This window comes from Moschus berezovskii, chromosome 24, assembly GCF_049115385.1.
Source record: "Moschus berezovskii isolate FMDL1 chromosome 24, NW_MosBer_1.0, whole genome shotgun sequence".
Taxonomy (NCBI): Eukaryota; Metazoa; Chordata; class Mammalia; order Artiodactyla; family Moschidae; genus Moschus; species Moschus berezovskii.
The window spans coordinates 49,033,478-49,050,112 of NC_142483.1; the positions used below are offsets into that span (position 1 = coordinate 49,033,478).

Here is a 16,635-nt window from a genome sequence, read left to right on the forward strand (position 1 = left end):
TCCCATAGGAATGATGGTGGTAACCTGGGGAAGATGTTCCAGATCATTCAGGTCAGTCGCTCAGTCGTGTCCGACTCTTTGCGATCCCATGAATCAGCTCATACCAAAAGGCCATGCACGTGATCATCAGTATGTTATAAAAGCAAGGCTCGCAGTCATGAGGGATGACTTAGGCTTTTCTAGAAGGGGACCCTAACCTGTTCACTGTTCCCAAACCTTAGTCACTGGACAACTTAAAAATTTTGCCCTGTCTGTGTTCTACTCATACGGTATATTTTGTTGTTGTTTAGTCGCTCAGTCAGGTCCGACTCTTTGCAACCCTATGGACTGCATCCTATCAGGCTCCTCTGTCCATGGGGTTTCCCAGGCAAGAATACTGGAGTGGGTTGCCATTTCCTCCTCCAGGGGATCTTTCCAACCCAGGGATTGAACCTGTGTCTCCTGCATTGGCAGATGGATTCTTTACCCCTGAGCCACCAGGGAAGCCCATGAAATATTTTACTTTTTATCAATTATATCAATGTGCTTAAAAGTGAGAAGTATTCTATGTAACAGCACTCACGAATTCATGAGTTTGTGTGCTATTTTTCTCTATTATATAAGGATGATATTTAAACACATAGTTATGAAACTTTCAGATGTTTGCTGTATATCGTTGGCAAGGATTTGTACCGTAATTGGAGAACACAGAGATCTAGTCTAATTTCCTGCCACAGATGGGGACACATACCCAGAGGGGAAGGTCACACGGGGAGATTCTAGGCCTCCTGACTCCCAGTTCAGAGCTCCTTCCCCTGCGGTCAGCCTGGCCCATTACTGCCATCCTGAAAAACAGGAAGAGAGGTACTGGGAGCACAGCAAAGGTGACCTCTGTCACCCTCTTGCCAGTCACATTTAACAGCATTCATCTACAAAGAGACCCCTGCTTTTGTCCCTTGGGTGTTAAAGGTTCCTGGAAGATGAATTAGTTGGCCACTGTCTTTTACTGAAGCTGAAGCACAGAGCTAGTTTTTCTTGGGATGTATTTTTCCTGCCCGAAGCAAGAGTGATGAGGTCTGTCCCAAACTGGTAAGGACCAGCAGAGGCCTGCTTCTGAAGCCTTGAGGAGGAGGCGGCAGAAGGTATGGACAGAGGGGGCCTGTGTGGGCCCCCTGCCAGTGGGCAGCTTGGCAGGGAGGAGCAGTTGCTTCTGTAATTCAGGATTCTGGGGACCACAGAGGAGAGGGGAGGCTGGTATGGGCTGACAGAAACATATTAAAGTAGCTGTAGGGTGTTTTTTGAACCACCTCTTGTTCCCTTTTGCCCCCTGAGAGTCTGGGATAAAAGTGGGGTCCATTAGAAGTTGCCCAGTGAACCCAGGGGAAGCTAAGCTGGTTGACATCTTTCTTCCTCAGAGTCAAACTGCTCCTTGCGCCTTAAAAACCTGAAGCTTTGGGATGTCCTTTAGACCAGATTAGGCTCGATTCAAATAAACCACACACACACACACAGAAATGGGGAAGAATATGTTATTTTCCGACTCTCTTCTCCATTGACCCACTTCCCACCCCCTCCATGAAACTTCTGTAGGTTGATAGTTTCCACCCTCCCTGGTTCCCACTGACCACAGCTAGGGCCTCAGAGACCCGTGGGCCTTTTCCAGAATTTCTTCTCTGATTCTAGGGTAGTTGGGGTGCTCCCTGAGGACCTGGGACAGAGGAAGAAAGGGTATGAGGTGCCAGACAGGGCTCCCTGCCGCTGCACCAAGCCCCCCACCCGGCCCCACCCCACCACTGTCAGGGGCTTACGTCATGGCAGACCTCAATGGCTTCCACGAACCTCTTGTCTTTCAAGTAGTTGAAAGCGAGCCTGAAGCCTGTCCAGGTGTAGGGAGGATAAAGACAGTGGGTGGCACTCTGATAACCCGAGAACCCCTCTGGTTCCCCACCACAAACAGATCACAGGCCCTGTGCTGTGGGGATCAGGAGGGTGGTGCCCCAGCCCTGGTCCCTCCTGCATGCACGTGTGCCTGCCCGACTGCTGTACCGATGGCAGGGTTGGTGTAATGGCTGTACTTCCAGGCCAGCTCGTAGTTGGCGGCCGCGTCCTTATATGACTGCTCCCTCTCCATGATGACGCCCATGTACTCGTAGGCCTTAGAGCAGGACTGCAGGGAAAGTTGGTCAGAGCAGTGTGGCACCCGGTGGGGGCAGGGGCTGGGCAGTGGGTCAAGTAACCCAAACCACTCAGGGACTCTGGCAGTACCTCCTGCCTTGACAAGAGGTGAACTGGGGGCCCTCTTCTCAGCTATTCCTACACTGGAATGACCCCTGCCTTCACAGCCCTCCTGCTCTGACCTGCAAAGTCACCTCCCGACTCAACCAAACCCTCCTTACGTGCCACCCTTCCATTTCCTGAACACTTCTCGTCTCTCCTCCCCGTTCTGCATCCCCGCGGCAGGCGGCTGGACCCTGTTCTCTTGCTCTTGCCTTGCTTTCCCCTCCTGCTCTGTGGTCCACGGGACCCCTCCTGTCCTGCCTCTTCTCATCTCATTGCCTTCCCTGCGTCTCTGCCCGCAAAGCCCCGGTGCTTCTCACACACACACCACCCCGCCAACAGCCCCAGCGGCGGTGCACCCCTCGCCTTGTTGTATTTCACGCAGCGCTGCAGCAGCTCCGAGGCCAGGTCAAACTTGCCGCCCTGGCAGTAGATATCAGCCAGCAGGAGCCAGCTCCTCTCCAGGTCATCGGCCTCAGCCAGTGCCCACGGGGCCTTGGCCAGACGCTTCAGCTGCGTGCGTGCCTTGGGGACCTGCTTCAGCAGGGAGAAGGCCTGCGCCATGGCCAGCAGGGCGGGAACGCTGTCCTTCTGTGCGGGTGGGAAGCAGGCATCTTGGCACCCGGCCCTCCACCTCAACATGCTGCCCGCCCGTCCCAGCAGCCAGTGCACCTCAGCCTGGGCCATCTCAATGAAGGTGCTCAGCGCCACCTCCACTTTGGCCTTCTCCCTGGTCGCCAGCAGGCACAGGCTCTGCAGCAGCCGCAGCTGGGTATGGCCCCCAGCCGAGTGTGGATGGAACTCCCACAGCAGCTTCTCGGCAGTGCGCACGCCATGTTGCTCCAACTCCTTCCTGGTGGTGAAGCCGCAGGCATTGAGGCTGAGCAGGAGGGCACTGGCCTGGCCTGCCCGCGAGGCCCTTGCCAGACCTCAGTCCAGAGGCCAAGGGTTCTCCCTGCCTTCCCTCCATACCCCCAGCCAGCTGGGCCCTCACTTGCTCTCGGTCACCGGGTTCTCTAAAGCCTCTCCCCCTACGATCTCGTTGTCTGGGTTCAGACAGATCTGCACCATGTGGTAGGTGGCGCTCTGGCCCCAAGCGCTGTCCTTGCGCGCTTTGTTTAGGAACTTCAGGGCTTCGTTGGGCTGCCCTATGTGCCTGTAGCGGAAAAGAGTAACGCCAAGAATCAGATAGGGACACTGAGGCCCGGGGAGAACAGGAACACTCAGGGGTCACTCCGAGAATCTGTGCAAAGCAAGGGCAGGATCTCTGGTGTCCCCACTGCCTGATGTGGAAGCTGAGCTTCGGCTTCCCTGGCAAAGCACAGCACGTCTTTTGGGGAGAGCCTCCTCCACTCTAGTGGTTCAGATGGTAGAAAATCTGCCTGCAATGCAGGAGACCTGGTTTCGATCCCTGGGTCAGGAAGATCCCCTGGAGAAGGGAATGGCAACCTGCTGCAGTATTCTTGCCTGGAGAATCACATGGACAGAGGAGCCTGGTGGGCTACAGTCCATAGGGTTGCAAAGAGTCAGACAGGACTGAGTGACTAAACACACCTACACACACCTGCCAAGACACCCACCCCAACCCACCAGCAGTAGATGCCTCTGCAGTAATTGAACCCTGGCTCCAAAGGCACCCGGCTGGACATCTTCTTGGCCAATTCAAAGAAGGCAGGGGCGTCCTCAAGTTTGCCACTTCTTCGTAGCAGATCAATTAGTTTGTTCAATACAGGAAAATTGTCTAAAATAAGAGAGCAGAAGACTCCAGGCTGTGATGAGCAGTAGGTGAATCAGGTAGGGGGAAGCAGAGAGGACCAGGAGATACTAGCGGTCTGGGCTGAACATGGGCATCCCAGCGGCTCCACTGAGACATAATGAAGTAGTCACTCTTATTGCTCCCATTTTATAGATGAGAAGACAGAGGCACAAAGAATTTGAGTAATCTGCCAAAGGTTACACATCAGGTAAGTGGAATACCAGAATTCAGACCTAGAAAGTCTGGCTCCAAGACCTGTATTCCTAATAGCTGTGATCTGCTGGGCCTCTGGGTGGCTGACATGGGCCCGGCTGGAGCTCTAGCCTAAGCCTCTTATTCGTGTCTGGCCCCTACCCCAGCAAGACAGGGTGGTTTATGCTACAGTGAGTGGGAAGAGAGCTACATGTCAGGGGAGAATTTCTAGCCACTTCCAGGAGGCTGTGACCTCCCAAGGGAAACCTAGGTTGAGCCACAGTGTCTGGGGTTTGGGGACAGACAGGCAGGACCAAGCACTGCCCTGCCTGAGACCAGGAACTGGCCCCTTGGACTGGGGAAGGGCCAGCATGTTCCACTGGGACTTTATCAGTTTCCTGCCTCTCTGGGAACAATCAGAGAGGAAGGGGCTTCCTCTGCCTGGTCAGGAAGAAGGGGAGAGGGCCCACCCTTCTGGGCGAGAGCAGACCTTGCTGGGTGGGAACTGCCACAGGCAGTCATGGTGGGCAGGCTTGATGCAGCCAGATAGTTACCTGGTGCTTTCTCCAGGACTTGGTGGTAGAGGTTGATGGCAGCTTCGTATTTCTCTCTTCTAAACATCAGGTCAGCCATCACCTATCAGAATACACATGATTCTGGGAAAGCAGCTTGCATGGGCATGGAGGAGAGGCTGTGGCAGGAAGAGGGGACAGGGAAGGTAGGAGAGAACTTCCTAGGTAGCATCTCCCCAGCAGCCTGGGGAGAGGGGTGGGGGTGAGGATGCAAGGAGGAAGGAAAAGCCGAGGGTGGACACCGTGGAGCCAGCCCCTCCACCCATGTCTGAGAACTGCCAGATGCGGGCAGTGGGGTGGAATGCGGGCTACCCACCTCTGCTGGAGACAGCCCTGGAGGTGGTCTGGGTGACAGGGCAGAGAGGGGCAGGACTGGGGAGGGCTGTTTCCTCACACTTCCCGAAGCCCCAGGAACCTGGCCTGGCCTGGCCTTCACCAGCGGGTGTGGTTTCCCCTGGAGTGAATCAGCCTCATCCCCTCCCCTCGGATGTGGCCCAGGAGGGAGGTCGCTGCTGCCCCCTGCTGCCAGCCCACCCCTCCTGTCCGGGGTGACAGATCCAGTGCTGAGTCCCCTGCGGCCCCATAGCCCCGCAGGGCTGGGTCAGCTGGGCATCCGGGGTCGACGGGCTAGGAAGCAGCCCGCCCTGTGGCCGTGGGGACCCAGGCCCACAGCCTCTCACCACGGTGGCTGACTCGTGGTGGTTCTCAGTCTGCAGGAGGATGGCACAGTGCTGCTCACACAGGTCCAGGTGTCCCTGCAGCAGGTAGAGCCTCGCCAGCTCCAGCACCACCTGGACAGGCCCCGAGACAGGGACTGACCCACGCGTGTCATGGGAAAGCTCGGGCACCCAGGCCTCGTCCTCGCACGCCCACATTCTGTCAGCTCTGCCTTCAAAGCATGAAAGCATGTCTCTGACTCCCTGGGATGATGTCTCTGGCTCTCCCCCTCTCCCACCCAGTACTATATCGTCCATGACTTTTTCTAACTAACCACTGAGAGGCAGGGCCCGCTGAGCTCATACTGATCCTACGGCTTCGGCTCTGATGTCTCCTCTGGGAAGCCCTCTGTGCCCCAGGCTCTGGGACAGGTACCCCTCATCTGAGTTCACTAGTGTCCTGACCCCCCTGTGGGTATCACATGCCATTAGAACTGCCTATGTACTTGTCTGTACCCAGTGCCCGGGGCAGGGGCCTTGTCTTGCCCCACCGCGTCTCCAAGTCCTAGCCCAGTACGCAGCTTGCTCGTATTGGGAATCTGTTAAATGAGAACACGTTAAATAAATGAATGGGTCTGTCACTAAGCTCTTCATCTCCTCTCCTCGAGTGAACTCCAGCCACCATTTCCTACCTGGAGCCATGCCTCTCACATGACCCTAAACCTCCCTGGCAGCTTAGCCTGGGCTTTATGCCCAGAAAAGCCCCTGGTAGCCACAATGTCCTCTCCCCACCTGCAACACTTGCCACCAAGGGCTGCAGTGGGTAAGGGCCCTGGGATCAGCAGGCCTGCCTACACCAGGGGTCTGTGCCCCTTGCAGGGAACCACAGAGAGGGAATCAGCTTTCGTCCATAGCCAGGGAGCTCTGCAAGGATTTCTGCCCCAAGGCAACAACAAGGATCTCACTCCAAGGACCCCACCTTATTGTCAATAGGTGTGTAGGAGAGGGCTTCTTTATAAGACTGCACTGCCTTGGCATACTCCTTTTTTGCCAGGTAGTATTCCCCAAACTGGATGCAGATGGAGGCTGCTAGTTGCTTCTGGGAGGGGATCATTTCCGGTTGCTCCAGGGGAACACGCTTCAGGATCCGAGATTGGAGGTCCATGGCCTATGGAAACCAGGAAACTGCGTGAGCAACCCACAGCCTGATGTACCAGGTCTCAGGCCAATTCACAGCAAGCTTCCAAGCTCTCATCTCAGAGCTAGCTGTCTAAGCAAGGGCATCTCAGGTCCCCTTGAGCAAATCTGGGTCGCTCTGGACAGGCAAGGCTGCTGGCTGAGTACCCAGGAGGCGAACTGGCACTGCCGCAGGGGCAGGAGCAAAGGCTCTCAAACAACAAAACACTCCATTGTACTCGGCTCATTTACCTGTTTCCATCACACCTGGCACTTACTGTGTCTGATCTACCTCAGCTGTCCAACAGGCTAGAACAGGCACACAGTAGGTGTTCAGTACAGGCTGTGTTCTGTTGGGTGCATTTGTTTTGAATAGTGTCCTGCTGGGAATTTGAGGCAGCCCCCACAAATAGCCATGACATAACAGTGATTAAGTGAGTAGCCAGAGAGCCTTGGGGCAAGAGGAAACAATGAGGCCGGGGTTAAGTTTTGGGTAGTGGCCACAGATCAGCCCTGGGTTCCCCGAAGGCCAGAGTGAGGAACGGAAATCCAGCGGGAAACCCCGAGGATACATCATGTCAAGCAGTCAGAGACGGTCTGCAACCACAGGCACACGCCCCAGGGGCAAGTGCCAGGCCACACCCTTGGGTACGAAGAGTGAAGAGGAAGGGAAAAAATGGCCAGGAGTCTCCAAGCAGGGGCTTCTCAGTGGCGCTAGTGGTAAAGAACCTGCCTGCCAGTGCAGGAGACGTAAGAGACGCAGGTTCAATCCCTATGTTGGGAGGATCCCCTGGAGGAGGGCATGCAACCCACTCCACTATCGTTGCCTAGAAAATCCCATGGACAGAGGAGCCTGGTGGGCTATGGTCCAGAGGGTCGCAAAGAGGCGGACGTGAATAAAGCGACCTAGCAAGCACACAGCACTCCCAGCAGTAGACTATAGGTTGGGACAGACCAAAGCTGGTTCAAATCTTAGCTCCACCACTTAACTAGCAGTATGACTTTGGGTACATTTCTTAACCTCTTTGAGCCTTATCCGTTAAACAGGAATGTCACAGTGCTTAGCTCAAAGGGCTATTGTGAGAATTAAATAAGGCAAAAAGCCTAGTATAGAACTCAGCACAGAGCATTCAATGCAAGAGAGCTGCTGGCATTGTCTGTTAATAACAGCACAAGCATCCTTGAGGACAAAGGCGCTGTCTTCCTCCCTGCCTTTTCCAGTCCAGTCCAGGCGGGTTTCGAGCACTTCTGTGCACAATCAATAAAAGAGCAAGGGTGGGGGCATAAATGGAAGGGGGGTGTCAGAGGTGTAACCTAGATCATCTTTAGAGGACCAGGCCTGGAGCGTCCAGACCTGCAGTCCTATCTTCAGCTTCCATCAGGAAATGGCAGATAGACAGCTTGAGTCTACTTGTCAATTACCTTGTTCAAAGTTTCCGTCACATCTTCTTTTTTATGACTCTTGTAAACCTTGGCCAGCAAAAGTAAGCACTTGACATCATTCATCATGGATGGGATGTCTTTGACTGCAAAATGGAAACTCAAAGTAGTGTTTCCTGGCCCCTGGGGAGTGGGGGGTTGGGGGAGGATGGGGGGGTGTTCAGAGCCCCAGCCAGTGCCTGTCCCCTGCCCTATCCCTCAGGAAAAGAGGGAGTGTGTCTGCTCAAAGGCAGGCTAGGGGAGCAAGTTAGGGTGCGCTCACCAAAGTCATGATCCAGTGCCTGCTTCAAAACGTTTTCTGCTTTGGTGAATTTCTTTAACTTCAGGAGCAGTTTGGCCAGATCGCAGCACAGAAAGTCCTGTCCACTAATCTTCTGGGCAGCCTCATAATAATTAATTGCCTTAGTGCACACAGGAAATATGGGCAGCAGGTCTGGGTTTATACGTGGGCACCTCACACTGTGTCCCTCCCCCCAACCCTGCAATCACCATGCCTATGTACCCCTCCAGAACACAGAAGCCTCAGATGCAATGGCCTCCTGCCTGGCACAGGGCTCGAGCCTCAGCCTCAGCTGGTGTTAGGAGGTGGTGGGGAGTTGCTGAACCCTCTCCTTGGCACCCTGTTCAGGGGCGTCTCCCCTCCCATCCAGCTTCCCACCCAAGCACCCTCCTCCATCTCCCTGCTGGGCTGGCCCTCCCCACCCCTTCCCACCCTAGCAGGGTCCGACCTTGGTATACTGGTGAGTCTTCACATAAGCCTGCCCGATCCGGCTGACCAAAGGCGCATCATGTGGGTTCTTTCTGTAGGCCTCGTCGTAGACCTCCAGGGCTTTCTCTGGCTGGAGGGGAAACGGTCTGCCATTCCTCTCTTCTCCCTCACTGGAGAAGCGAGATTGGGGGGGGGGAGTGCAAGGTGCGGCCACTTGGTGAGGTCACAAGACCTTCACTCACCTCCTGGATGTTCATGAAAGCATCACCCAGCAGCAGACTGGTGTGGGGGCCAGGCAGATGTTCACAGAGCTCCCTGCAAAAGTAACCAAAACCTTAGTTCAGCTCTGTGCATCCTTCCTATTCCTAGATCCATCTCTTCTCTTTCTCACTCATTCTATCTGACACCCATTCATTCACCACCCAATACTTCTCGGCTCAGATGGGACACGGTGCTAGCTCCTTAGTCCAGGCTCTCCTCATCTGTTATCTGGACCATGGCCGGGACTTCCACCCACTCCTCTGGCCTCCAGCTCAAACGCCTAGAACCTTCTTCATGAGGCAGCCTGTTTCTTTGCCAAGCCTCACGCGGCATGTTGGATCTTAGTTCCCTGACCAGGGATTGAACCCAGGCCCCCTGCATTGGAAGTACTGAGTCTTTACCACTGAACCACCAGGGAAGTCCCAGCCTACTCCTTCTAAACTTTCAATGAGTCCATGTCATCTCACTGCTTATTTGTTTCCCACTGCTCCTGGCATCACCTCCCCTTCCTCCTGAACTGCCTAGATGAAGTTTTACCTGAGGAAGGGGACAGGAAAGGTACCCTTGAGGTCCCAGTGTCAAATTTAAAGAAAACCGCTGAGGGCTCCCAATCCCGGCTCTCCATCCTCCTTCACTCACATTGGTTACATCCAAGCCACTGAACATTTCCCCAAGGACAGGCCACGCCAGGGGCTGGGGCAGAACTATGATTCCCACCAGGATGGTTATGGCTCCCATAACGAGGGGCAAGGAACTCAGGGAAGATTCACTCCCGTGTCCTTACAACTCAGCAGCAGGTTGGCCTGACTGACCGACCAATCACACTCAGATTCTTACCAGGGAAAATTCCCTACTTTTGTCAAACACACTCTGAGAACACATTCTGAAGCCCCAGGGTGAAGAAGGCGATCTGGAGAAAACACTCCTAACAAGCCACTGGGGCCGGCGGGCAGTGTGCCGCCCGTGGCTCACCGGTAGCACCCGATGTAGAGGTGGGCGTCCTTGCGGGTGTGCAGGTAGATGCTGGCCATCTTCTCCTTGGCTTCCATGTAGCAGGGCTGCTTGGGCGTGATGCTCTGCAGCACGCTCAGCGCCAGGTCCACGTTGCCCTTGCTCAGGGCCAAGTCCACATTGGCGATGGTGATGCGGATCTCCTCTGACGTGCCGCTGAACTCGTTGATGGCGTCCTGCATCACCTTGGTGGCCTCGTGCTAAGACAAGGAAACCCAACAGACCCTCCATTTGCTGTCACCCACCACACCTGGAAGCCAGGGAGAGGATGGCCCATCCCCGCTTTAGAGCGGCAGGAAGGAGACAGAGAAAGAGAGAGAGCCTCTCGGTGTTGAGGGCCACTGTTCCGAGAGGGCAGGGCCAGCTGGGGGACATGAAATCCCTGACTGTGAGGATTTGTTCCTGAGCGCCTCAAAGTCTGCAGGTGATTTCTTCCTATGAGAGACCTATGGACGCATCTCTTTATACCTTCCTGATTTCAGTCAAAGGTATTTTTATGTTATGGTTAGTTAGTGTTAGCCACTCAGTTGCGTACGACTCTTTGCGAACCCATGGTCTGTAGCCTGCCAGGCTCCTCTAGCCATGGAATTGGGCACAAATATAAAGGTATATTTGAATTGTATCTTCATTACATTTGTACTCTTGATTATTCTAACAAAGTTACTCGCTTTGCCCATTTTGGTCCTTCCTGCCTTTGCCCAGCCAGACCTTCCAAGGTCCCAGGGCTGCCCCATACAGTTGAGCAGGTTGTACACTGCAAAACTCCAAGGTGATATAAGTGGCGTCCACTGGAGAGGCGCACTGCCCAACCACATGTGGTGGCCCTGGTGGGCCTTGTGCTCTGCCCCCCTGACATCCTTCTGGGAACAGATCTTGCAGGACTCGGGAGGGTCTGGAGTTTATCTTGAGGGTACGGGAGCCACTGAAGCCTTTAAAGTAGGGGAGAGGGATACTCCCAAATGAATAAAAGCTAAGCTAAAGTGCAAGGAAACACCAGCCAGAATCAAAGAGCCTGGTTCCCAGGTCTACCCTGGCCCTCCAGCATGCTCCAGCAGCAAGAGAACAGAGCAGGGCATTTCTCACCAGCTCCCCGTTCATCCGGAGGGCATCTGCCAGTTCCAGTAAGATGGACACCCGCTCGCTGGGGCGCACACAGGGCCCACGGAACTTCTTGTTCTCTTCCGTCCTCAGAATTGGTAATTTTATGATCATCTTTAGTGCCTTTATGGCTTCTGGATAGTCCCCAGACTTGTTGAGGGCCTTGGCCTTGATGAAGTGGTAGAGGGGGTGGTCTCGGACCTAGAGGAGCGTCAGCAGAGTGTGGGGCTCCAGCTCCCAGAGGGGAGAAAGCCACACAATCCCACGGAGCCAGTCCCTGCCTTTGGGCCAGCAGAAGGGGCTGAGGGATTCTGGCAGCTCCTGGGGCTACTCTCCCAAGGTGAGTAGGGGCTGAAGCCAGTGGGGCTGTGGGATGCTGAGCAGCGACAGGTCATGGGGAAGCAGCAACCCCCACCTTGAAGTTGTGGCTGACGCCCAGCTCCAAGGAGTGGGAACACATGGCAAAGTTGCCCTGAGCCAGGTAGATCTGAGACATGAGGAGGTGGGCGTCCACGGAGGTTGGGTCCAGCTCCAGGCAGCGCTGCAGGGTGCTCTGGGCACACTCTAACTCCCCTAGAAACAGGAAAAAAGCCTCTGCATCCACGGGTCCTTGGGGACTCTCAGGACCCACCATGTAAAGGCAGAAGGAACTTTACGTGTCCTGTTTCCCAGAAATACCCAAGCTGGGCATTTTATCCAGTGTCTGTTCAGCTTGACTCAGAGTTCTTCCTAAAATGAGAACTACTATTAGCTTTTGCCTTGACCCAGACAACAGCCAGGAGACTCAAACCTTGGTGTGATGCCTCCCTTCCTTCTTTACCCTCAGGGAGATGGCTAAGTCACTTCACTGCTCTGTCTGGAGGCTCAGGGGAACACTGAAGTCTCAATTCCCATACCTAAGAGCAGAACAAAACCTAATAATAGCAGCAACCATGACAGCCACAAATTGAGAAGCACCCGCTCTATGCCAAAGTACTTTAGAAAGGCTGGTTTAATGTCTGCCCACCCCCAAGTTGGTATTATGATGCCTGTCTTTCAGATGTAGGACTGAAACTTTAGTGATGTAAGTCACTCAGCTCCGAAGGGACAAAGTCAGTATTAATGTCCAGGGCCATGGGCTCCTGAGACTGAGCTCTGAATGCCTTGGCATGTTGGGGCCCAGAGGCCTTCCTGCTGCCAGGTTGACCCTAAGTGGGAGGCAGTGGCAACTCAGGGACAGGGTACAATGAGCTGGTGGGAGACCCTCCTTCCTCTGCTGCCAGGTTCCTCAACAGCTCCTGCTTGGGGCCCATCACCCAGTGGGTGGAAAACACTTGCTTCCGGGTCCCAAACTCCCTGCGCCTTCAATTGTGCTGCAGAAATGTGAAGGTGTCACCATGACAACCTGAGCAGCTGGAGAACTTGCTTTGTCCCGAAGGCGCCAGCATCCCTGGGTGTGTGTGTCTGGCAGGGGAGGGAGGGCCTGCCCTCGCCTTGTCCCCGGGAGACCCTGAAGCGGCGGGTAAACCTGGCACTCCGATGAACGCTGGGAGGACTGGGGATAAAGACCAGGGGCTCTCGGCAGAGTGCAACTCGTGCAGTGCAGAGCACACAGGTGTGCTGTGGCATTCTGAAGTCTCTAGACACCAGAGATCAGCTTGACTTTCAAGCGGATGGTGGTGAAAGGTCACGGCAAGCAAAGACTTCAGAGAGCACAACCACCAAGGGTTCTCCCCATCCTTCCCTCTTTCTCCAGGATCCAGGCCTTGAGAGAGGAGAGGCTGGACGGGGACCATTCTGGCCCACGAGGCTCTGCGAATCTAATGGCACAGGGTGCCCCCTTCCTCAGGGACTTCCTGAGTGCATTTTAAAAACTGCCACCCCTGCATCCCCTCCCTGGCTTTCATTTTCTCCATCGCGTGGTCATGTCCTAACAATAACACTACGCTTGATGTCCGCGCACCCTTACTAGAACACAGACTCCAGGGAGGAGTTTTTCTTGTTCTGAGAATTGCTGTGCCCTAGGATCAGAGCCGGAGAAGGCAATGGCAAGCCACTCCAGTACTCTTGCCTAGAAAATCGCATGGACAGAGGAGCCTGGTGGGCTGCAGTCCACGGGGTCGCTACTAGTCGGACATGACTGAGCAACTTCACTTTCACTTTTCACTTTCACTTTGGAGAAGGAAATGGCAACCCACTCCAGTGTTCTTGCCTGGAGAATCCCTGGGACGGCAGAGCCTGGTGGGCTGCCGTCTATGGGGTCGCACAGAGTCGGACACGACTGAAGCGACTTAGCAGCAGCAGCAGCAGCAGGATCTGAGCTGTGCTGGTGCATCATAGAGTTCAGCGACTGTCAGCTGGCTCAGATCAAGCAAGCGATCGGCAAAAGGGAGGGTGGGAGAGACCCCTGCTGGTGAGGAGTCAGGGGTGTTGGAGGCTGGGAACAGTGGGCACACCTGGTGACTGTGAGGGTGAGGGTGTGTGTGTGGAGTATCCCAGGCAGGGAGCCTGCAGACACTCACCCAGGGGCCCCCCGCCAGCCACAAGGACTCACCGGCTCACCTGAGAGATACTTGACCTGGGCCATCACATACAGCGGCTCAATCAGGGCTGGTGCCGCCTTGACTACAGGATTCAAGATCGCAGCGACTTGCTTAAGCAGAGGAGACACGATCTGGCCTGGAGGCCGGGGCTGTAGGAACACAAGGGTCTGGCTGTGCGGTTTGCCCTATTCTAAGAAAAAGACTCCTGGAGTGCTTAGAAAACACTCAGTGAAGGGATTTTTATTCCCTACTTTATTTTTATTTACCTTGTTCATTTTTATTTATTTTATTTTACTTTATTCCACAAGTATGGGCTTCCCTTGTAGCTCAGATGGTAAAGAATCAGGTTGCAACGCCGGAGACCTAGGTTCAATTCCCTGGGTCAGGAAGATCCCCTAGAGAAGGGAATGGCAACCAACCCCAGTATTCTTGCCAGGAGAATCCCATGGACAGAGGAGCCTGGTGGGCTACAGTCCATGGGGTCGCAAAGGGTTGGACATGACTGAGCGACTGATACTTTCATGCTTCACACACGTATTTACCATCTGCTCTGTACTGTTTAGTCCAATAGCATAAGCTCCTGAGAATGGGGACTTTATTTGTTCACTGTTGAGTCCCCCCTATCAAGCATGGCATCTGGCACATGGTGGTGCCCTCAATAGATATTTGTGGGATGGCATTACGAGGCACTTGGGGGATATTAAGGCGTGTAAGATACAATCCTTGCCCATAGGGAATCTTGATTGTCTGGGAAGGCTGGACAAACAAGGAAAGACCAAAATACTTCTTAAAAGACATTGGGAGAAAAGGGAGCCCAGTTCCTCCCTGGGATGAACAAAAGCCAGTGCCCTGCTCCTCATGTGCAGTCCCTGGACCAGCAGCATCAGCATCGCCTGGGAGATGCAGGGCTTGTGCCCCACCTCCTGGGTGACTGGCAGGTTGCTCGTGCAAACGTGAAAAGCACTGGGTTCCCTGACTGCCCGAGGCTCAAGCAACCTAGTGACTGGCCAGGTAGGTCCTGCCTCTGCCCAGACCTGTTCACCAGTCCAACCCCCTCTCCCCACCCCACGAAGAAGCCCCCTCCTCTAACCTGCTTGGGGCAGAAGACCAGGTACTCCTTGGCGATGCAGACCAGGAAGATGGGGTCGAGCCGTTCCAAGTATTCGGAGCTCATGGGGAGGGCCTGCATGCTGGAGAAGTGCAGTTCGGCGGCCTCCTTTAGCAGTGTTGTGGCCTCCTGCTCCCCCCTATGCTTCCTGGACGCCAGGAGGGCTTGCAGGAAAACCAGCACCTGTGGGGAGCAGACCCGGGTCCTGGAGGTAACGCCTGCTGGGCAGAGCCCGCAGGCTAAGGGGAAGCAGAAGTCCAAGGCCGTTGTGGCTGCCCTACTGGAAACTGGGGGTGGGAAGAGGGAGGGGGTGTGGCGGGGGCAGGATCCCAGGGCAACCTTGGCCCCCACAGAGCTCTGACCTTGGACTTCCCCAGGGACTGCTGCACCTCCTTCAGGAATTCCAGCTGGTGTTCAGCCTCCTCCAGGTGGCCGTCTAAGATCTGGCACCAGGTGATCCCTGGGAGGGGACAGAACTGGGATGAACAGCCAGCTCTGTGGCAGAGCCAGCAGGCTAAGGGACAGTAGATGGCAGGGACCCTTTCCCGTGTCTTCATAAACTCAAAGAGTGGTACATGTTCATGGGGAAGCGTTCAAATCGTAGGGCAAGGAAAACATCCCCAGCTCACGTTCTTTCAGCGTGTCTTTCTTTAGAGAGAATCAATATGAACAGATTAGAGTATATTTCTTCAAACACCTTGCAAAGCATTTGCATGTTATTAGTGTATAGTGTATTTTCCCATCCGTTCATACAGATTACCTCATTCTCTTCAATGGTGACATAATATTTCACTGCCGATGTAACCATTTATTTAACTACTGAACTATTGAAGGACTCCTCCTTTCACATTTCGTGGGTTTTCAGTGTTTAAATATTACAATGCCACGGTCAACATTTTTGTGTGTTCTAACTCCTTATGTAGAGTTGATGGGTCAAAGGGCATGTACATCTAAAACCTTAATAGATAAGGCCAGCTTGCCCTCAAAGGATATATGAATTAATATTATGGTCAAGAATTTGGAAGTGTTTTTCTCTTTTCCCACAACCTCACAAACATGCTTTACTCTTTACCACGCTAAAGAGTGAATAACTTGTTTTAATTAACTTAAAAATTCTTTTTTTTTTAGGGAGAATGGACATCTTTTCATATAGTTAGTGGCCTTTTCTCTTTCCTGTTTATAGCTTTTTCCTGTTTTTCTTTGGATGGATTTTTATCTCTCTCTAGAAATATCAATAACCTCAGATATGCAGATGATACCATCCTCATGGCAGAAAGTGAAGTGGAACTCAAAAGCCTCTTGATGAAAGTGAAAGAGGAGAGTGACAAGGTTGGCTTGAAGCTCAACATTCAGAAAACAAAGATCATGGCATCTGGTCCCATCACTTCATGGGAAATAGATGGAAAAACAGTGGAAACAGTGTCAGACTTTATTTTTTTGGGCTCCAAAATCACTGCGGATGCTGATTGCAGCCATGAAATTAAAAGACACTTACTCCTTGGAAGGAAAGTTATTAAAAAGCAGAGACATTACTTTGTCAACCAAGGTCCGTCTAGTCAAGGCTATGGTTTTTCCAGTGGTCATGTATGGATGTGAGAGTTGGACAGTGAAGAAAGCTGATCGCCGAAGAATTGATGCTTTTGAACTGTGGTGCTGGAGAAGACTCTTGAAAGTCCCTTGTACCGCAAGGAGATCTAACCAGTCCATTCTAAAGGAGATCAATCCTGGGTGTTCATTGGAAGGACTGATGCTAAAGCTGAAACTCCAATATTTTGGCCACCTCATGCGACGAGTTGACTCACTGGAAAAGACTCTGATGCTGGGAAAGATTGGGGGCGGGAGGAGAAGGGGACGACAGAGAATGAGATGGCTGGATGG

At 53.7% G+C, this 16,635-nt stretch overlaps 1 protein-coding gene across 4 annotated transcripts in view; it reads right to left on the reverse strand.

The window, feature by feature from the left end:
* Positions 1–730: 730 nt before the first annotated feature.
* TTC21A (tetratricopeptide repeat domain 21A) overlaps positions 731–16,635 on the reverse strand; it is a 34,224-nt gene continuing 18,319 nt past the window's right edge. For 2 of the 4 annotated variants that reach the window (XM_088831798.1, XM_055414597.2), the window contains 20 exons: positions 15,120–15,217; positions 14,740–14,940; positions 13,669–13,798; positions 11,543–11,700; positions 11,113–11,328; positions 9,991–10,229; positions 9,000–9,072; positions 8,777–8,887; positions 8,311–8,449; positions 8,031–8,134; positions 6,412–6,600; positions 5,457–5,567; positions 4,759–4,840; positions 3,847–3,997; positions 3,251–3,412; positions 2,929–3,109; positions 2,623–2,847; positions 2,026–2,146; positions 1,788–1,855; positions 1,565–1,687 (listed from right to left, as the gene is read on the reverse strand). In XM_088831798.1, the coding sequence (XP_088687924.1) occupies positions 1,610–1,687; positions 1,788–1,855; positions 2,026–2,146; positions 2,623–2,847; positions 2,929–3,109; positions 3,251–3,412; positions 3,847–3,997; positions 4,759–4,840; positions 5,457–5,567; positions 6,412–6,600; positions 8,031–8,134; positions 8,311–8,449; positions 8,777–8,887; positions 9,000–9,072; positions 9,991–10,229; positions 11,113–11,328; positions 11,543–11,700; positions 13,669–13,798; positions 14,740–14,940; positions 15,120–15,217 (2,837 nt within the window). In that variant the 3' untranslated portion in view covers positions 1,565–1,609. Of the gene's footprint in view, positions 825–1,564; positions 1,688–1,787; positions 1,856–2,025; positions 2,147–2,622; positions 2,848–2,928; positions 3,137–3,250; positions 3,413–3,846; positions 3,998–4,758; positions 4,841–5,456; positions 5,568–6,411; positions 6,601–8,030; positions 8,135–8,310; positions 8,450–8,776; positions 8,888–8,999; positions 9,073–9,990; positions 10,230–11,112; positions 11,329–11,542; positions 11,701–13,668; positions 13,799–14,739; positions 14,941–15,119; positions 15,218–16,635 lie in introns of those variants that run through there. The other 2 variants (XM_055414598.2, XM_055414603.2) reach the window with 2 other exon arrangements.